This window comes from Psammomys obesus, unplaced genomic scaffold, assembly GCF_907164565.1.
Source record: "Psammomys obesus unplaced genomic scaffold, mPsaObe1.curated_primary_1811, whole genome shotgun sequence".
Lineage (NCBI taxonomy): Eukaryota > Metazoa > Chordata > Mammalia > Rodentia > Muridae > Psammomys > Psammomys obesus.
The window spans coordinates 26114024-26135933 of NW_026596073.1; the positions used below are offsets into that span (position 1 = coordinate 26114024).

The 21910-nt window shown below is 39.5% G+C and overlaps 1 protein-coding gene across 3 annotated transcripts in view; it reads left to right on the top strand.

Moving 5' to 3' along the window:
- Positions 1-21910, top strand: part of Mfn1 (mitofusin 1) — a 42173-nt gene that overhangs the window by 17148 nt on the left and 3115 nt on the right. For all 3 annotated transcript variants that reach the window (XM_055625872.1, XM_055625874.1, XM_055625873.1), the window contains 9 exons: positions 3491-3644; positions 4770-4837; positions 11550-11671; positions 13051-13177; positions 13403-13507; positions 13842-13944; positions 14299-14528; positions 17923-18075; positions 19089-19285. In XM_055625872.1, the coding sequence (XP_055481847.1) occupies positions 3491-3644; positions 4770-4837; positions 11550-11671; positions 13051-13177; positions 13403-13507; positions 13842-13944; positions 14299-14528; positions 17923-18075; positions 19089-19285 (1259 nt within the window). The remainder of the gene's footprint in view (positions 1-3490; positions 3645-4769; positions 4838-11549; positions 11672-13050; positions 13178-13402; positions 13508-13841; positions 13945-14298; positions 14529-17922; positions 18076-19088; positions 19286-21910) is intronic.

A 21910-nucleotide genomic window follows, 5' to 3' on the forward strand; every position in this document is an offset into this window, starting at 1 on the left:
GAATGTTTTGTCTGCATGTATGTACCATCCACGTGGTTGATGCCAGAGGAGATGGAATAGGGCATTACAGCCTCTAGAACTGGAGTTACAAGACAGTTGTAAGCTGTCATGTGGCTGCTAGGCATTGACCTCAGGTCCTCTGGAAGAACAGCTATATTCTCAGTCATTTCTCCAGCCCCATGTTTAACTTCTTATTAATATGTAAAATGTGTAACAGAAAAAATGTCTACCTGAATCATTAGTGCTTGACTGAATGGATTTTCAAAAACTTCACCTACCTGCCTTAGAATATAAATAAAAATACCTGATACCCAGAGCTCCCCAGGGGCCCTTTGGCCTCCTGGTTTTGGTTTCTTGGTTTGCTTTTGATATGGCCAGTCTCTTATAGTGCAAGCTGGCCTCAAACTCTTGATCCTCCTAGCTATATACCTCGCTAGTGCTGGAATCACAGGTGTGTGCCCGCTCCCCTGGTTTATATGGTGCATATTATTGAACCCTGCGTATTAGGTAGACTCTACCAACTGAGCTATATCTTCCACTCACTTTAAAAAGAAGCTGGCATTTCTTTAAGTGTTTCTCTGCCATTCGATATTCCTCTATTGAGAATTCTCTGTTTAGCGCTATATCCCATTTTATAATTGGATTACTTGATTTGTTGCTGTTTAACTTCTTGAGTTCTTTATATATTGTGGATATTAGCCCTTTGTCAGATATAGGGTTGGTGAAGATCCTTTCCCAGTCCATAGACTGTCGTTTTGTTCTGATGACAGTGTCCTTTGCTTGACAGAAGCTTTTCAGTTTCATGAGTTCCCATTAAACAGGGAACAGAACAGAAACCTACCATAGGGGGCCTCTCAAAGACTACCCAGCAGGGCATTGAAGCAGATGCTGAGACTCATAGCCAAACTTTAGGCAGAATGCAGGCAATCTTATGAAAGAAGAGAGATACACAAGGATCTGGAGGGGACAGGAGCTCCACAAGGAGAGCAACAGAACCAAAAAAAATCCATCCAGTATAAGTCAGTCTCCTCTTGGCTGCCTTTGGATCAAGATGTAGAACTCTCAACTCCTTCTCCAGCAATGTCTGCAATGCTTCCTGCCATGACAATGATGGACTAAACCATGGTGTCTCTTCACAGCAATAAAACCCAACCTAAGACACCCCCAAACATAAAATTATTTTGTTGCTATTTCATAACTGTAATTTTGTTATGAATTGTAATGTAAATATCTGATATGCAGGATATCTGATATGTGACCCCCAAAGGGGCCTCAACCACAGGTTGAGAACCACTGTTCCAGGCAGAGGCAGGTAGAGCCCTGAGTTTGAGGCCAGTCTGAGGCCAGTGTGGTCAAAAAAGTGAGTGTTCCAGGATAGCCAAGGCAGAATAGTAAGATTCTGTCTCAAAAAAAAAAAAAAAAAAACACCGTCTCAAAAAAAAAAAAAAAAAACACCCAAAGGTGTTGTTTTGATGTATATGTTGCTCAGTGTTTATTGTTATAGCACAGTTGAGACTGTCAAAGGCTCCAGTTGGTGGTGAACATCTGAATCAGAGAAAAAGCAGCTCACTACAAGGTGGCCCAGAACAGAGAATGGAGAGGTGCCTGTCTCTGCTGCCTTCCCACTTCTCTAGAAAGGCCCTCACAGAGATAGCTCACTAGTCTCCTAGGTCCTCTGCCCAGTCAGTATTAAACATCACAGTATATAAGTAGCATTATTTCAGGTTCTTCTGTGTGTTTCTGACTTTACTTGTGTGGTTTATAAGAGGAAACGATTTCCTTGTTTTTAAATGCTGAGTAGTATTCCACTGTGTAAATGTATCACAATTTCTGAATCCATTCCTCAGTTGAGGGACATCTGGGTTGTTTCCAGGTTCTGGTTATTATGAAAAAAGCTGCTACCGACATGGTTGATAATCTTTAATGAACTGCAGAATTAGGACATCCTCATAGAATAGTTCAATACTCAGGATTTTTCTTTAGCTATATTTGTTTTGATTTGTTGATGTTGTGAGACAGTGTGCCCCTGTGGTCCATGCTAGCCTTGAACTCTCAATTGTCCTTCCATAAAGGACAACTGAGTGCTGAGTGATCATATTTGCGTGCACCACCACATGCTCTTTATCAGTGCTGCTGGGAACTGAACCCAGGCAAACTTCCTATATCTGAACTACATTCCAGCTCCAATTTCTATGTTCTTTTGAAAATTTTTGTTTCTTTTGTTTTTCAAGACAGGATTTCTCTGTGTAGCTAGTCCTAGCTGACTTGGACTCACACTGTAGACGAGGTTGACCTTGAACTCAGAGATCACCTGCCTCTGCCTCCTTAGTGCTGGGATTAAAGGTATTTGCCGCCACCAAATACCTTGTTTTGTTTTGTTGTTAAAGAGTTGTTTTGCTTTGCTTTCATTTTTTTTTTTTTTTTTTTTTTTTCTGGTATAGGGGACTGAACTCAGGGCTTCATGCATACAAGATAAACATGCTACCACTAGTTGTATCTTCAACTTGGTCTTTTCTCCTCTAACAGAGTTTTTAATATCCCAGGCTGGCCTTGAACTTACTATGTAGCCAAAGATAGACTTTGAACTTCCTTAACCCCCAAGTGCTGGGATTACAAGCTTATGACACGATACTTAGCTTTTTTCCTATATATTTATGTACTTTGTGGTATGTGTATATTCATGTGGTTGCCCACAGATGTCAGAAGAGGGCACTGGATCCTCTGGAGCTAGAATTACTGGTGGTTGTGAGCCACTTAATGTAATAGTTGGGATTAGAACAGTTGGGAAAGAACAGTGAGGGTTCTTAAATGCTGACCCATTTCTCTAGTCCCAGCTTCCATGTTAAGAAGAATAGACTATGTTTTGGTTTGAAATGAAGACAATATCTTATTGTAGTACTTACTTTCTGATTTCAGCGTTATTAACAGTCCCACCGAAGAAAATTAGGAAAATAAGTATAAGTGAAAAGTAAAAGTGCTGCCCATTTGGGAGGTGGTGGTGTTGCTTGCCTATACTACTATTAATGTAATAATTTTTTTATACCTTTAATATGAAATTCATTGCTTTCCCATGCAATTGATAGGTATTAGTACCTGTTTGTGGTGTTTTGTAATGCTTAGGTAGTATTTGCTGTTCAAAAGGAAGATTATTAAGTAGAGATTTCCTGCCGTCAAGGATAAGGCTTCGTTTGTTGACATTTTCTGCACTGTCATGGTAGGGAGGTGAGTTGCCAGCATGGCAGCTGGTGCAGAAACTGAGGGCTTCGGTCTTGAACTGCAGGTATAAAACTGAGTAAACAAACTGGGAGTGTGGAGAGGCCTTAAGTTCTCAGAGCCTACCCCCTATGACATTTGCTCTGGCAAGGCCACACCCCCTAAGCCTCCCTGAACAGTGCCATCAGCTAGGAACTAAGTATATTTAGTATAGGCCTGTGGTTGATGGTTATCAGTATTTCTGTTTAAATTGTTAAAATTCCTGTGCTACTTGCAGGTGCGCAGACAGCACATGGAAAGATGCCTTCACTTTTTGGTAGAAGAGCTCAAAGTTGTGAGTCCTGTGGAAGCTCGAAATCGGATCTTTTTTGTTTCAGCCAAGGAAGTTCTCAACTCGAGAAAGCATAAAGCCCAGGGGATGCCAGAGGGTGGTATGTAGTAATTATCATTTCCTTCTTAAATATAAACTTAGATTCTAACAGAACAGCACAGGCTGAAATCTTACCTTGCCTCCTGGTTACCTGTGGCTTCATTAACCTGTGCGAACTGTAGTGCAGTGATACTATATGGCACTGTTATGAGTAGTGTGATGAGCACTCTCATCATCCCAGGAGTCTTCCTTTTGTTCCGTATATTAAAAACAGTACCCAGCTGTCTTAGCAGCTGGCATGTTAACTGCACCTCTGTGCTGGAGAACCCTTATTGTACTAAAGAATGGTCCAAATGGAGAGTGTCTACTAGTGGAGGCAGTATAGTCACACTCAGTAGAGGTCACAAAGTACTTCCTTTAGGTGAAGATTGACTGAGTAAAGATTGTTAGATTCTATAGTAAGAACAAATCTGTAAAACTGTGAAGATGCAAAAAGAGATTTGTGCTAAAATGTCAATATACCTCTAACTTCAGAAGATAAGCCCTCAGTGCATACTAAATGCTTACTTAAGATGAAAAGGCTATAAACTTTGTATGTGTATATAGAAGATAAAATATAGTTTCCCGGTTGGGTTTCTGTTAATTTGACACAAGCTAAGATCATTTGGGAAGAGGAAACTTCAGTTGAAACTATGACTTTTTCAGATTGGCCTGTGGGTGAGTTTGTGGTACAGTTTCTTGATTAGAGATTAAGGTGAGAGGGTCAGCCCAGTGTGAGTGGTGCCACCTCTGCAGGTAGACATGGCTGGTATGAGAAGGCCATTTAGCAGTCTGCTTTGGGTCCTGCCTTGAGTTCCTGCCCTGACTTTATGAGGGACTGTGATGGGAACCGGTGAGCCAAATTTACTCCTCAAGTTGTTGTGTTTGATTATGGTGTTTTATAATAGCAATAGAAAGCAAACTACCACACATAGTAAAATATAGGGTTTTATACTCTGCATTTTTCAGCAGCCACAAGTCTTGGAACATCTGTGTTGTGGGTCAAGACAGTTTATTATACTAGGTTGAAAAGTCCTTGCCTGAGGCAGGCATGATGGCTCAAGATAAGGTAGCATGGGCTGCATAGTGAGACCTTGTCTCACAAAAGCAAAGCAAAAATAAAATAAACTTTTTGCTTGTATTACAGGTGGGGCACTTGCAGAAGGATTTCAGGCAAGATTACAGGAATTTCAGAATTTTGAACAAACTTTTGAGGTAGGAATTTCATTACTATTGGCTTATACACGACACTGCTCAGAGAGTACTATCATCGTCATTGTCTACTTTTGTCAATAACCTCTGCTGTGATTAAGTATAGTCCTGACAGCAGCAAGTGAAACGAAAAAGATTTGAAGAAAAGAAGCCCCTGCATAAAGGATGACCTGTAAGAATTGAGAAAAATGTACTTCACTGACATGTTCATAAATGTGGTCTAGTATTGCTTGTGTTGTGCACTGAATGGTATTCCTTGTACTCATACATGTGGAAAAAGAGCAAACATTAATTGTTGTTGGAACAGATGACGGTTGCATGGTGGTGGTCTCAACCTTTAATCCCAGCACTTGGGAGGCAAAGGCAAGTGGATCTCAAGTTCAAGGCCAGCCAGGGCCACACAGAGAAACTCAGTGGGGTGGGGAGTGTTGTGTGTGTGTGAAGCAAAGTGAGGACTGTTCATTATCTCAGTGAAGAGTATTGTATCAAAGAAGAAAGAACATTGAGAATGCCATTTGATAAAATTGTCTTGTATTTCTAAACTTATTGCTACTTGTTAATGTTCATTTTGTGCCAGGTGTTTTGAAAAAAAAATGAATGAATACAAAAATATTTATGATACAGCTCTGCTCCTTTAGTAGGAAACCACTGTGTGTAAGGGCTGGTGTTTGTGCAGCGCTGAGGAGAAAGGGAGTAATAGGCTTTCTATTGCTGGATAAAACACCATGTGCAAAAACAAACTAGAAAGGGCTTATTTCACAACTCTCAGGTCAAACTCTATCACCGATGGAAGTTCAAGCTAGGAACCTGGAGGCAGGACCTGAAGCAGAGACCATGGAGAAGGACGGCTGACTGCCCTGCTCCCCATGGTCTTCTCAGTCTGATTTAGGAATATCCACATATCTGTATATGTGCACACACAAATACATCAGATTATAGTGCAGTGCTAGGCAGTGACTCTGCCATTGAGCTCTATCCTGGTGCCTTTTTCATTAGTATCCTCTCCCTCCCTTCTTTCCTCCCTTCCTCCATCCCTTCCTAACTCCCTCCTTTCCCACCTCCCTCCTCTTGTGTGTGTGGTGTGTGTGTGTGGTGTTTATCTGTGAGTGAGGGTATATGTGTCAGAGGACAACTTTCCAGAATTTTTTTTTCTTCCACTGTGGGTTCACAGGATTGGACTTGAGTTGTCAGGCTTGTATACCAAACACTTTCACCTGCTTAGCTGTCTATAGCTCAGGCTGTTCTGGGACTCTCAATAAGTAAGCTAGTCTGGCATCCAACTCACAGTTCTCCCTGACTCTCAAGTGCTGTGATTATAAGCAGGTGCCACCGTGTCTGAGCATAAAGTACTTTTAGAAGAAACTTGGCAGCTCATTATTAGAAGTTGTAATAGGGTACTCTGGTTTCTCTTTAAATCGTATAATTCTTTCACTGTTTAAGATTTGTGGAAAAAAAAATGATTTGTGACTTACATTTAGGAATCTAAACATTATATATGGAAAATTTGGTTATGAATAGTACCTGTTAGGAAAGATTATGGGAAATGTCTGGATTTATAATTTGAAGGTTGTTTAAAGCTGTAGTTATAGCTAGAAATGGTAGTGTATTCCTTTAATCCCAACATGTAGGAGGCAAGACAAGGAACTTGCGGATTGGAGGTGAGCCTAGACTAAATACAAGATCTTGTTTCACAAAACCACAAAGAAAATAAACTAAAACCTGTAGAAGGACCAGAGCATTTCCTGGTGGTTGAATTGAATTGTCAGTTTTTTTCTCAGAAGTTGAAATTAAAAAAAGAGAGAGAGAAAAGATTTTATTTTTGGGCTGGAGAGATGGATCAGAGGTTAAGAACACTTGCTGTTCTTCCAAAGGTCCTGAGTTCAATTCCAGCAACCACATGGTAGCTCATAACCATCTATACTAAGATCTGGTGTACAGGCAGAATGTTGTATAAATAATAAATAAATCTTTTTTAAAAAAAAGTATTTTTCTGAGAGAGAGAGGGGGGGGGTTGTGGGAGTGTCCTTGGAGGCCAGCTGGTGGTGTCAAATGCCTTGGAGCTGTGTTATAATTAAGTGTCAGCTACCTCACCTGGGTTCTGAGGACCAAACTTGGGTCATCTACAAGAGCATTACATATTACACTTAAGCACGACACTGTCCAGCCCAGGCATTTCCTTTTAAATCAGTTTTTGGTAACTTCAGAGTTCGTAGAAATTGATTAATTTCTGAGAGTTTAAAATCCAGTAGCATAAAGTTACATTTGTTGATTTTCCAATGACTATAATTGCTTTTGATTTTTCAAAAATTGAACTCTATGCTTTGGTTAATTATCAGCTGATAACTATCATTTTGAGGTCTATTCTTTAAGTTCCCTGTTAGTAGAGTTGATCATTCCTTCTGCTTTTAAAGAAAGAGTTTATGATTATGAATTTAGCTTTGGGTATATTTTGTGGATTTCAGAATTCAGTTTAGATTTTTACTGTTTTCTTCAGTTTTCTTTCTTTTCTTTTGAGACAGGATCTCATTATGTAGCCCTAGTTGTCTTGAAACTCACTGTGTAGACAAGGCCAGCCTCAAGATCACAGAAACCTGCCTGCTTTTGCCTCCTGAGTCCTGGGATTCAGTTTTAGTTTTTAAAAATTAATTTAAAAAATTTAAAAATTAAAATTGTTTAACAGTTTCATACTTTTACATAATAAGTTTTAACCATTTTTACCCTTTTCTCCTATTCATGTTTCCTTCTCTCATCACCTTTTGCTGGGAGGTTTGTTTGTTTGTTTTTTGAGACAGGTTTTCTCTGTATAGCACTAGTTGTTCTTGAACTCACAGTGATCCACCTGCCTCTGCCTCCCAAGAGCTAGGATTTCAAAGGCATGCACCACCACCGCCTGGCCTAGTTTTTAATTATTTTTTTAAGTATTTTATTGTTTTATTTTATTTTTGAAACAGGGTTTCTCTGTGTAGCCTTGGCTATCTTGGGTTCACTTTGTAGACCAGGCTGGCCTTGAACTCACAGAGATTTGCCTGCCTCTGCATCCCCAAGTGCTGGGATTACAGGTGTGCTCCACTGCACCTGGCTAATTATTATTTTTAATAGTTTTAAATTATTATATAATTAAATTAGTTTTAAGTTTTTATATTTTCTTATTGATAAAGGAATTGTTAAAACTGATGTTTAGATTTTTTTAATTTTTTATTATTTCTTGATTTTGTGTGTGTGTGTGTGTTATAATCACTCAATATAGCCTTTACATGCATTTTCTCTTTATATTTGGAACTTTGTGGGCTTTTGATTTATTGATAAAGCCTTTATCAAATTCATCATGTCTTAATAGATTTTTTTCCTAAAGATTACTTTTAATTGGTGGTGAGTGGGTATGTTACTGCAGGTGCGCAAAGAGGGCAGAGGTGTGAGATCTCCTTGAAGCTGGTGTTACAGGTGGTTGTGAGCCATCTGACATGAGCTGGGAATCAAACTTGCATCCTCTGCAAGAGCAGTATATGCTCTTAACTGCTAAAGCTATCTTTCCATTTCTAAATCATCGTCATAACCAGTTTGGTCTTTGCCATGGGATTCATTTTACTTAGGAGGGGCTAAGTATTTTTAACACAAACACGACTAATTGACTTGAAAGCCAATTAGAGTAAGAGTTTTACTTTTTAAACCTGCATTTGGGTGTTCTTACTACAAGGACATATTTACACAGGCATTCTACCATTACCTATTCTTCATAAGTTTGCTGTGTGATGGAAGAAGTGTAAGAGTCTGTGCATGGCTTTAAAGGACATTCCTGCAATGCTGGGGTAATTTAGGATTTGGGCTGTGTTAGGCAGCAGTATTGTCCCAGTGGTAAGGATTGAAAGTAAAATTGATTTGTGAAAAATACTGCCCCCCCCCCTTTTCTTTTGATATATAATTTCCTGTGTAACCCAGGCTTTCCTGGAACCTGTTATGTATGCCAGGCTTGCCTTGAATGTCTCTTCTTAAAAAAGACGAGTGTTGATGTGTTTTGTTTTTTATTTTGAGTCAAGGTGTCTGTGTTAAGCTGGCTTGAACTCCTGGGTCTGAGTGATCCTCCCACCACAGCCTTCTAAGTTCTGGAAACTACAGGTGTTGCTCCAGGCCTGGTTTTTGGTAATGAGACCATAGAGGTTTGACCTTTACGGTACAAGAAGAAAGCTAAGTGCATGGCCGTAGTCTGAGCTACTTGGGAAGCTGAGTCAGGAGGATCATTGAACTCAGGATTTCAGGGCTATCCTAGACAATTTTTTAAGACTGTTTCTTTAAAAAAAAAATTTAAGAAGCCAATATATGTGGGCATGTATGTATAAAAATATGCACATATCTACATGTATGGTACATCTAGGTAAGAGGTAAGTTCATTCTTTGCACTTTCAGTTTAAAACATACTGAAATAGCATTCTTGGGTGTTTGTGATTATATATAATTAATAAGCTAATTTCTTTAGATGTTAATAAGAAACAGAAAACTAATTGATCTGTGCTTCTCATTTTGTTCTCGGTTTTTAAATTTGAAAGTATAGGATATTATGACAAGATAGAATTAATAACAGTTTGGTCAGTATTTTTAAATCTCTTGCAAAGTTACAGAGTTCCTGATAAAGTAACTCTGCAAAGTGTGCACTTGTGTGCTCCAAGCACAAAATTCATTTGTTCAAGAGTGTGTAAGGACTTTCCTGGGATGCTCCTTCAGATACTGAGGGAAGGGGCTTCCTTTCATCTTTGTATTTGCTCACTCTTGCATGACTTTGAGTCAGTGCCTTCTGTGCCTGGCTGCATGGAGTCCTCTTCACTTCGTCTAGTCCAGCTCTAACACTGTGCTGTCTTCTGTGCACTGGGTCTTCATTGCTGACATCTAGATCTGCTTCATCGAGGAACATTTCTTTTAACTTCTCTTAAGATTACTCTTATGCGTTTGTTATAATTTTGTGGAAACTGGCACTAAAGGGCAGTCATTTAAAATAAAGCTGAGTTTGACCATTTAAAATTCAGTAGCTTATAAGTCAGCTCCTTACTGATGGCTAGAAGTTCTAATGAAGGATGTATCTAGAGATTCTCTGCTTTAGACTCAGAGCAGGAATACAGCAATTTGCTGTCAGTAAAAGTTTAGTAAGAATGAGTGATGCTTAAGTGAGATTCATGAAAAAAAGTACAGCTAGCTGAATTGGGGGAAGAATAGCTTTCATTATAAGCTGTTGACTAAATGAATTGCCCTTAGGTCCTCTGCCTAAAGAAAGGAATTGTTCTGTTTTTCCATACCTCAAACAGAATATTGAAGAAAGAGCTACAGAGCAAAAGAGTATAGGTTTTTCTGAGTGAGGCACACAGGTAATTTTAAGAGACTTAACACAGGTTGTGAATAATACATTCAATGAACATGAACAAACAGGTGATTTCAAACACAGAACCAGAGTATTGAATAAACAGCTTTTAAAAAAGCTTGAAAGCTGCGCATGCGACCGAACAGTAGTGAGGTTAAGGAAGTAATTACCACAGATTGTATTAGCATATATATTCAAAACAGTGGATTGATAGCATCATGGAAGGATTGTATGACCCAAATAAACAAATGACCGTAGAATTAAATGAGGCCAGTTATAGCAATTTTATTAACTTTTGATGATAAATCATTAAAAATTATGAAGTATATTACACATGTTAAAAATTGAAACAGAATTTCATGAATCAAATATGTCCATAAGTATATGTGATACATTCTGACATATTCTAGTTAAAAACAACAAAACACAATGCTGGGTGTAGTGGCACATACCTGACATTTAATTTTAGGTCCAGACTATTACATAAAGTTCCAAGAGCCTGGGTTATATGTAAAATCTTTATCTAAAAACAAGCATAAAGAGCAAGAAATAGTGGTTCATGCCTATAATCACAGCACTTGGGAGGCTGAGGCTGGAGAGTTGCTGTGATTTAGAGGTTAGCATGGGCTATAAAGGAAAACCTTAAAAAAACCAAACATACACTAAAACAAATTGGAACAAAAGAAACTAAAAAGAAGAGGGAGGAAGGTCTGGGGAGGAGCCACTTAGGAGACACTGACTGATTACAGCCACAGCTCCCTTGAGGGTGAGACAGTCAAGCTCAGTGGCCTTAGGGCATGTGCACTGTGCTATGGTTTCTTGGTCTTTGAGATAGTTGCATGTGGTTCTCTATATGTATTTTAAAGTATTTAAGTGGCTAATGATAATTTTAACTGCTCATATATTCTTAGATATTCTTTTCAGTAACCTTATGTATATCATCATGTTATCTAAGTCATTTTAAAATAAGAGTTCTAAAGTACCACAAAGAATTCTAAAACTCAGACTTTATTTGATTATATGTTAAAAGCAGACATAGTTAAAACAGATAAATGGACTAGAAGTCAGATGGGTAATTCTCATGGGGCATCTGTGATCTTGAGAAAAGTGCCATTTGTTCTTTTCTGTTTGTTACATAGTCAGCCCACTGCACATTACTGTGTGAGGATTCACAAAAATGTAAACTTGCTGTTACATTCTAACTTTTAAGTTTGCTTAATCTTTGAAATTTTAAGTTGTGTTTCATCATTCAGTTTTATTTATTTATTTATTGGTTTTGGTTTAAGTTAAATCAGCAAGTTTTTGTGTTTGAATTCCTGAAAGTATTGGGATGGAATTGCAGTAATGTGTTATGGCTTGGGCTCCTCGCAGGAGTGTATCTCGCAGTCAGCAGTGAAAACAAAGTTTGAACAGCACACTATCAGAGCTAAACAGATACTAGACACTGTGAAAAACATACTGGACTCAGTAAACGTGGCAGCAGCAGAGAAGAGGTAGGCATCCCCTTTTTTATGACCAGATGTTACTTTCATTGTGTAAGAGCTCTAGGCCTGAGGATTGAAATGGTATGAGGAATACTGTGGCACTAGACCAGTTTTGTGATGTTACTAGTGCCTGCTTGTGTGTTTCTAAATGAATATTGGAAGATGATTATTTATTAATTTTGTGACCTTCCCTGGATGGCTGTGTATGAATTATGACTTTAAAATGTGAGTAGCTTTAGAGTGTCTGCATGGCAGAGGAAGATTGGTCTTCGAGCAGAGTCTTTTGAAGAATCCAAACCAGGTGATGCTCTGTTTACACTCAGAATTCACAGCCCTTCTTCTGTAAACTTGGAAATAGAATGTGAAGGTACTGAAACAGTGCAGCTTTCCCAGAGAGCACACACCTCTAACCACAGCGGGTTGAGGCTATCTTAGGCCACATATCATTTAAAAACAAGTATAAAACTTGGCACACTTGCGAATAAAGACCAAGATGTTATTAGATGTGACAATGTAATGATATTAGGTTTCATGGCACCTTAGCAAGCTTAATCAAGTTCATGGACGTGTAGATAGCATCAAAGATTTAGTCAAGATGGAGTAAGATTGAAGAATGTTTTTGAGATAGAGGCTAGGATAAAACTATCATGGGTCAGCCTCCCAAACACAGAGATTATAAGCTTTCCACTAAGCCTGGCTAAAACTGAAGGTTGGTTGGTTAGTTTACAAGCCCTCTGCCACTGGGCTACCTCCCTAGCCCTTAAATTTGAAAATTTGAAAGTATTTTTGCTGAGAATACCTCCGTCCTGTAGAATTTACTCAACCAACTTCATCCTTTAGAACTTTAGGACATTGAACTAAACATGACACAAAGATGTGATTTGAGGGCGGCCTGGAAACTAATGCTGCTGACTTTCTTAAAACGCTCTCAGGTCCTAGTTTTCCTGCTCTCCAGGACTCTGCAGACCTCACACAGAGAGTCAGCTAGTAGATACTCTAGGCTTTGTGGTCCACACCATCTCTTTTGTACTTTATAGAGTGTGTATATAACAAGAGCCTTTGGCTCCCACTGCATTGTGTGCTCCACTTCTTTATAACTGAATTTCTGTTGAGTTCCTGTTTTAGTTGTTATGTGTGGAGACTTAGAATCCTTAATTTTTTTTGTAGGATGCAGGTAATGTGGGAGAGTCAAGGTCATCATATTAAGCCTTCTATATGAAGGACTTGTCAAGTGAAATGCGATTGTAGTCCTTTCAGACTCTGAATACAAGATTTCTTTTTTTTCTTATGTCATGCTAGTTAATGGTTCCAAATATAAATGAAGCTTAAGTAATTGCTTTAGGGCTTTAACATGACCAAAATATTAATCACTGTTCGTAATAAAATAGGGTTTATTCAATGGAAGAGAGGGAAGACCAAATCGATAGACTGGACTTTATCCGAAACCAGATGAACCTTTTAACACTGGACGTTAAGAAGAAAATCAAGGAGGTCACCGAGGAGGTGGCAAACAAGGTAACAGGAGTCTGGTCACCGTGTCTGGAAGTAGCAGTATGTATTAGTGCCAATGCTGTCTGTCTCTCACCTTAAATGAATATATGTCCCTTGATTTTATATTCTGAATAGTTGCTAATCTTTTTTAATTTTTACCTTGTGTATTTGAGGGTGTGTTTTGTTTTGCGCCCCTGGCTAGTTGTGAATTTCTTTAATGTTTAACTCTGAGTTTTTTAATGTTTTCAGGTTTCTTGTGCAATGACAGATGAAATTTGTCGACTGTCTGTTTTGGTTGATGAGTTTTGTTCTGAGTTTCATCCTACCCCCAGTGTACTGAAAGTGTATAAGAGTGTAAGTTAAAGTCATCGAACCATTCGTTCTGAGGTTGCTTTCTTGCTCTGTTCTCTATTGGTGTGTTTAGTGACTCGGCCACTTCAGTGCATTCTTGGCAGTCAGAATAGATGGTGACAGCTGTACTCTGGTAGCAAATGCAGACTGTCTCACATGTAACATTGCAGAGTGACTGGGGATGGAGCTCAGTGATCAAGCATGTGCTTTGTAAGTGTGAAGCTCCTGGTTCAGTTGCCAGCACCTACCCAAATGAAGGCCATTATGACAGTCTTTAAAAACTCTGCCTACTGTCGATGGAGAAAATAACATAGCCATTTACAATCATTATTGACAGGAATTAAATAAACACATAGAAGATGGTATGGGAAGAAATTTGGCTGATAGGTGTACCAATGAAGTCAATGCCTCCATGCTTCAGTCTCAACAAGAAATTATCGGTAATGTTCACGTCTACAGGTCATGTGTAGCCTGCTTCCCTCCTTCCCTCTGTCCATTCCTCCTCCTTTCCCTCTTTTCCACTTCTTTAATAAAGGGCTGTTTTCATTTGAGTGCATTGCTTGGAAGGAAAAACATTATGTACTACTGTTTTTCCCCCCTGAGACAGGGTTTCTCTGCGTAGCCCTGGCTGTCCTAGAACTAACTCTCTGTCTCTGTCTCTGTCTATATCTCTCTCGGCCAGGCTGGCCTAGATCAGCCTGCCTCTGCCTCTTGAGTGCTGGGATTAAAGGCATGGGCCACCATGCCCGACTACTGTTTGTTAAAAATAAATATAATCTTTTTTTCCCCCCCAGAAAACTTGAAGCCATTACTTCCAGCTGGCATACAGAATAAACTTCATACACTAATTCCATGCAAAAAGTTTGATCTCAGCTATGATCTCAATTGCCACAAACTATGTTCAGATTTTCAAGAGGACATTGTGTTTAGATTTTCCTTGGGCTGGTCTTCCCTTGTGCATCGATTCCTGGGTTCCACGAATGCGCAAAGGGTGCTGCTCGGGCTGTCAGAGCCTGTCTTTCAGGTATGTGTCTTTATTCTTCAGTTAATAACTCTTAGGCTGTTTGTGCAGATTTCTCTATTAAAGGTGGCTTACTTGAATCTGCCTATTTATGTGCTTATGTCTGGCTCATAAAGCTTCTTCTAAATTGGGTTTTGTTTGTCCATTAATACTGCATACGCTATAGATGGTTCTACATTCAGTTTTGAAACTGTTTTCTGTTTGTTTATTTATTTGTGTATATGTGCATGTTCCTGTGCATGTATGTGCCATGTGTGAAGATCAGAGGACATGTAGAAGTTAGTTTTCTGCTTCCCATGTGCCGCCTCGGGCTTGAACTCAAGGATACCAGACTTTGCAGGGAGTGTCTTTACCCTCTCTTCTATCTTTATGGCCCAAGAAACTTATATTTTCTCCTCTTCTTCCTCCTCCTCTTCTTCTTCCTTCTTCCTCCCCCTCCTCCTGCTCCTTCTTCTTTTTGGTTTTATTGAGACAGGGTTTCTCTGTGTACCCTTGGCTGTCCTGGACTCACTTTGTAGACCAGGCTGGCCTTGAACCGGGCCTGCCTCCTTGTGTGCTGGGATTAAAGGCGTGCACTACCATGCCTGGCTCAAACTTGTATTTTCTTAAAAAATAAATTTTGTTTTAAAATTTTTGAGAGAATTTATAGATTATAAAATCATCCCAGATGCTGGAGAGCTGGCTCAGCAGTTAAAAGCACTTTGTGCTCTCACCTACTTTGAGTGTTGTAACTGCAGCTTCAGGGGAGCTGATACCCTCTTGTGGTGTTTATAGGCACCTGGGCATATGTACATATGCCCTCCCATATATACATAATTAAAAATAGAGTGAGGTAACCCAGATGCAGAAAGACACAAATGCTATATACTCACAAGTGGATATTAGCCATATAATATAGGATAAACATACTAAAATCTATAGCCCTAAAGAAGCTAAACAACAAGGAGGACCATAGGGAAGATGCTTAATCCTCATTCAGAAGAGCAAACAGGATAGACAATGGAAATAGAAGACAAGGAACAGGACAGGAGCCTTCTGCAGAGGAACTCTGAAAGTCTACCCACCAGGGTATCGAAGGAGATGCTGAGCCTCATAGCCAAACTTTGGCCAGAGTGCCAGAATCCTCATGGAAGCGGTAGATAGAAAGACCTGGAGGGGACAGGAACTCCACAAGGAGAACAACAGAGCCAAAATACCTGGGTCCAGGGGTTCCTGCAGAGACCAGTACTCCAACTAAGGACCATGCATGGAGAGGACCTAGATTCCCTGTTCAAGGGAAGCCCATTGGCTGTTCAGTTTCCTAGTGGGTTCCCTAGTAAGGGGAGCAGGGGCTGTCTCTGACGTAAATTTAGTGGCCGGCTCTTTGATCACCTTCCCCTGTGGGGTGCAGCCTTGCCAGGCCACAGACGAAGATGATGCAGCCAACCTTGATGAGAACTGATAAGCTAGGGTAAGATAGAAGCGGAGGAGGTCCTCCCTTATTAGGGGACTAGGGAAAGGACCTAAGGGGAGAAGAGGGAGTAGATAAGGGAGGGGGCTGCAGCAGGGATACAAAATGAATAAATTATAATAAATAAATATATAAATAAAATTAAATTTAAAAGTTAACATTTTTTAACTTGAGGGGAACTTTCTTTTTTTAGAATTCTCTTTTTTTCTTCCTACCTCCTTCCTTCCTCTTTTCCTTTCTTCTTTCCTGCTGTGTGTATGTGTGTGTCCGTGTCCTTCTGTCTGTCTGTCCCTGTCCTTGGTTGTATGCTCTTCCTGCCTTTACCTGCCAAGTGCTGAGACTACAACCCTGTGCCACCATGCCCTGCTATTTTAGGTATTTAGACAATATCTTGCTTTCTAGCTCAGACTGGCCTCAGACTCAATGACCCTCCTATCTCAGCCTCTTGAGCAATAGAATCACAGGTGAGCATCACACCTGGCTTTTACATTTATTTTTCTGAGGATCTGCCAAATTATTTTCCAAAGTTGTCATTATTTTCACCCTGCTAGCCAGCACTGTGAAGGCTCTAGTTTTCTAGGTGTACTTGACAGTGCCTATTATCGTTTGTCTTATCCTGGTGAGTGTGAACTGCTATCTCCTGGTGATTGACATTTACCTAATGACTGATTTTGAACACCTTCTCATATGCTTATTAAATAAACCCTTTGTGTCCTTCTTTTGAGAAACATTTTTATTTATGTTTTAGTTGTACTAGTTTGCCGCTATTAAGTTTTAGGAATTCTTTCTGTCTTCTGCATGCAAATTTACTTTACAGATAGGTGATGTCCAAATACATTCTTCTAGTATGTGGCTTATCTTTTAATCTTCTTTGGTATGCTTTGAGATTTAAAATGTTGGTTTGTTGTGGTAGTTTTTGTTTTTGTTTGGACAAGGTCTCAGAATAATCCGGCTGGCCTATGTAGGTCAGTACTCTTATAACAATTCCCCTCCCTCAACCTCTCAAACGTTAGAACTGTAGGTATGAGTCATCACACCCAGATAAAAGGTTTTTATTTTTTAAATGTTTTATCACATTTATTTATTGAATTATTGTATGTCTTAGAGGATCAGACATGATGATATGAGTGTGGAGAGCAAAGGGTAACTTAGATATTGGTTCTCTCCTTTCACTGTGTGAATTCTGAGGATCAAACTCAGATGACCAGGCTTGGCTAAAAGCATTTTACCTACTGAGCCATCTCACTAGCCCAGGTTTTAATTTTCAAGTTTTAATATTCCCAGGCATTTTGCTTGTTTTAATGATTATGCTTTTGATTTCATATATGTTTGTGTGTTTTAATGATAGAAATGTAAGCCAAGGTGTTACGCCTGCTAAGCACACAGTCTCCCACTGTCCTACATCTTCAACTCCTGGAAGGTGGAATTAGCTGGAAAGATGGCTCAGTGGTTCAGGGTGCTTACTACTTTTCCAGAGTTCTGAGCACCCCTGTGGCAGTTCACAAATGCCCGTAGCTCCAGTTCCAGTGGATCCAGCACCTCTAGCCTTGGCATACTGCACACGCACACACATAATTAAAAATAAGAAAAGTTAATTTAAAAAAAGTTTCAACTCCTGTTGATTTACTATTAAATTTATTGTTCTTTATATCATTAGCCCACATCATAGAACAGAATTCTTGTGAAGATGTGCATATCAGACCTCAGCAGTCCGATAGCTGAGGCTGGACAATTTTGAGTTTGAGTTCCAGGCTAGCCTGGGCAACCTTGCCAGACATTGTCAGCCCACTTCTCCCCAAAAAGAACCTCCAGTGTATTTTTATTTTCTGCATGTATTTGTGTTAGGCTCATTATTTAGAGTCTTTTCCTCCATACTTTGCTTTGATTTTTAGAAACAAACAGCTTTATAAATGTAACTGTTTTGTTTTTTTCTCCTAAATCCATCAGCTCCCCAGGTCTTTAGCGTCGACTCCTACTGCTCCTCCTAACCCAGCAACACCGGATAATGCAGCACAGGAAGAGTTAATGGTCACCTTGATCACAGGCTTGGCATCACTCACATCCAGAACCTCCATGGGCATCATAGTTGTTGGGGGAGTGGTAAGAAACAGTACTTTAATAAAGTTGCGATCATGTTCTCAGGAACTGCCAAACTCTGAGGATCTGTGGGTTAAAAGTAGCAACTTGTGAATTTACGCCTGTAACTTATCTTTACACACATTCTCTCTCTGTCTGTCTCCCGCCCACCCCACCCCCCATGTAATTTTAGGATGGAATCCCTACCAGCTATCCGCTTGATTTCAGTTTGCTGTTTGTTTGTTTTTCTGCGAGCAGTACTCAGAGTCTTGGACATGCCAAGTAGGCACTACACCACTGAATTACATTTATATCCTTATCTGGCTTTTAATAAAATTACCTATTTTGTCATCACAGCACACAAATAAGTGTTATTTATATATTGGCAAAATAAGAAAGATCCAGTAGGGATAGGGTCATAATCATTCAAGCTCAGGTAATTTCCTTTTTGTTGTTGTTGTTGTTGTTATTGTTTGTTTTTGAGGTATTATCAAGTTGGGGTGGGAGAGATGGTAAAGAGCACTGGCTGCTCTTCCAGAGGACCCCTGTTGGTTGCCAGCACCCACTTGGCAACTCAGCCATTTGTAATTCCAGTTCCAGAGGTCATGATGCCCTCTCCTGGCCTCCATAGGCACTACTCATGCACCTGACACACATGTATTCATTCAGGCAGAACATTTAGGCATATGAAAAATAAAATCTTTATTAAATAGCAAGCAAGATAGAGCTTGATTCAGCCTACCAAATATGGCGTGTTGTAAAAGTCCATCCTGATATTTATAATTTTTTAGACCAGATTTCTTTTTGATTTTTGTCTTTTGTTTTTTTGAGACAGAGTTTCTCTATGTAACAGCCCTGCTGTTTTGGAACTCTCTTTGTAGACCAGGCTGACCTCAAGCTCACAGAGATCCACTCCCTCTCCCTCTGCCTCCTGAGTGCTGGGGTTACAGACAAGTGCCATTGCGCTGGCTTCCACAGCTACAGTACCCGTCACCGTGTGTTCCCTCCTCACAGTGAGCTATGACTTTATCTTGCAGATCTGGAAAACAGTGGGCTGGAAACTCATCTCTGTTTCCTTAAGTATGTACGGAGCTTTGTACCTTTATGAGAGGCTGACCTGGACCACCCGTGCGAAGGAGAGAGCATTTAAGCAGCAGTTTGTAAACTATGCAACTGAAAAACTGCAGATGATTGTGAGCTTCACAAGTGCAAACTGCAGCCACCAAGTACAGCAGTAAGTGGGAATATGTGTCTTGCACGGGAAGTTCACTGAAGGTCATGGATGTGTGTATAATCATCATCTCTACTTCCACTTCTCATCGCTCCTCTTCTTCTTCCCTGGTAGATTAAATTTGAACATTTGGAACTTGATGTATGGGAACCCTTTAGAAGGCAGGAGGGATTGTAACAAATAGTTCTTTAGCTGACCTAAGTTATGATCTTGTTAGGATACTGGGGTTCCTTCATCTTAAACACTGAATTTTTAGAATTTATTAAGTGTGCTCATTTGTGGACAGATTTCTGATGGTTTTGTTTGTTTCTTTTTGTTTTGTTAAGACAGGGTCTCACTGAAGCCCAGGCTGGCTTCTAACTCATGGTCCTCCTGCCTGATCTTGATTTAACTTTGATAGGTGAATCTATCAAGGAAATCATCCATTTCCTTTAGATTTTCCAATTTTGTGCAATACGGTCTTTTGCAACAAGACCTAATGATTCTTTTGGGTTTCCTCAGTGTCTGTTGTTATGTCTCCCCTTTCTTCTGATTCTGTTAATTTGGATACTTTCCCTCTGCCTTTTAGTTAGTTTGGCTAAGGGTTTGTCTATCTTGTTGATTTTCTCAAAGAATCAGCTCTTGGTTTCATTGATTTTTTTTTTTAATATTGTACTCTTTGTTTCCAATTTATTGATTTCAGACCTCAGTTTGATTATTTTCTGTCATCAACTCCTCTTTGTTGTGTCCACTTCCTTCTGTTCTAGAGTTTTCAGGTACACTTTCTCCAATTTCTTTATGAAGGCTCTTAGTGCTATGAACTTTCCTCTTACCACTGCTTTCATTGTGTCCCATAAATTTGGGTATGTTGTGCCTTCATTTTCATTGAATATAAATAGAGACTAGAAAGTCTTTAATTTCTTTATTTCTTCCTTGACTCAGTGATCATTGAGTATGGAGTTGTTCAGTTTCCATGAGTCTGTAAGCTTTTTGTTGTTTCTGTTGTTGTTGAATTCTAGCTTTAATCCATGGTGGTCTGATAAGATACAGGGTATTATTTCAATCTCTTGAAGGCTTGCTTTGTGACTGAGTATATGGTCAGTTTTTGAGAAGGCTCCATGAGGTCCTTAGAAAAAGGTATATTCTCTTGTGTTTGGGTGAAATGCTCTGAAGATATCTGTTAGGTCCATTTGATTCATAATATTTGTTAACTTTATTATTTTCCCATTTAGTGTCTTGATCTGTCCATTGGAGTGAGTGGGGTGTTGAAATCTCTCAATATTAATGTGTGGGGTTCAATGTGTGATTTAAGCTTTAGTAATGTTTCTTGTATGAATGTTGTTGCCCTTGCATTTGGGGCATAGGCATTCGGAATTGAGATGTCTCGGTGTTCTTCCTCATCTCTTTTGATCAATTCTGGTTGAAAGTCTATTTTATTAGATAATAGAATGGCTACTCCAGCTTACTTATTGGATCCGTTTGCTTAGAAAACCTTTTTCAGTGCCTTATGCTGAGGTAATATTCAACTTTATTGCTGAGGTATGTTTCGTGTATGAAGCAGAAAGATGGGTCTGTTTTCACATCCATTCTGATAACCTGTGTCTTTTTATTGGGGAGTTGAGGCCATTGATGTTGAGAAATATTAATGACCAGTGTTTGTTACTTCCTGTTAATTTGATGTTGGTGGTGGTAGAGAGTGTGTGTGTGAGTGTTTACCTTTTGGTTTTGCTGATGTGGGGTTATTTATAACCTTTGTTTTCCTGTGTTGGTCTCCTTGGGTTGGAGTTTTCCTTCTAGTATCTTCTGTAGGGCTGGATTCATGGACAGGTACTGTTTAAATTTGTTTTTATCATGGAGTATCTGGTTTTCCCCCTCTATGGTGATTAAACATTTTACTGGGTATCATAGTCGGGGCTGACATCTGTGGAATAGGTTGAGTCCTTTGGGCATTTGCCAAGGAGTAGGACAGCTGGCTCATATGGAGGTTCTACTTTTAGTTTTTGAGAATTCTCTGCACTGATTCCAGTGGCTGCACCAGTATGCAATCCCACCAACAGTGGATGAAGTTTTTCTTTTACCGCATCCTTTCTGGCATTTGTTCTCACTCGTTTTCTTGATGTCAGCTAATCTGACTTAAGTGAAATGAAACCTCAAAGTGGTTTTGATTTGCAGGTCTCTGCTTGTTAAGGATATAGAATTTTTTTAGAGATATTTCTTATCCATATTTCTTCTTTTGAGGATTATACTCAGATCCAAACCCCATTTTTTTTTTTTAAATTGGGTGGTTTGTTTTTTGATTTTTTTTTGTTTTGTTTTGTTTTTGTTTTGTCTTTTGACAAAAAATTCTGGATGTTAATCCTCTGCCAGATTCATATGTGGCAAAGATTCAGTCCCACTCCAGGGGTCTCTTCACTCAGTTGATTTTGTCCTTTGCTGAAGAGGCTCTTCAGTTTTATGAGGTTCCATTTGTAAGTTGTGGCCTTCAGTCCTGAGCTAAGGGACTTCTGTTCAGAAAGTCCTTTCCTGAACCTCTGTCTTCTGGGTGCTGCCTCATTTTCTTCTATCAGTCTTAGCACTTTGTCTCCTCCGTGGCTCATTTGTATTCACAGCCCATGGCAGCAGTAGCTCACTCTATGGGCATGTTGTCTG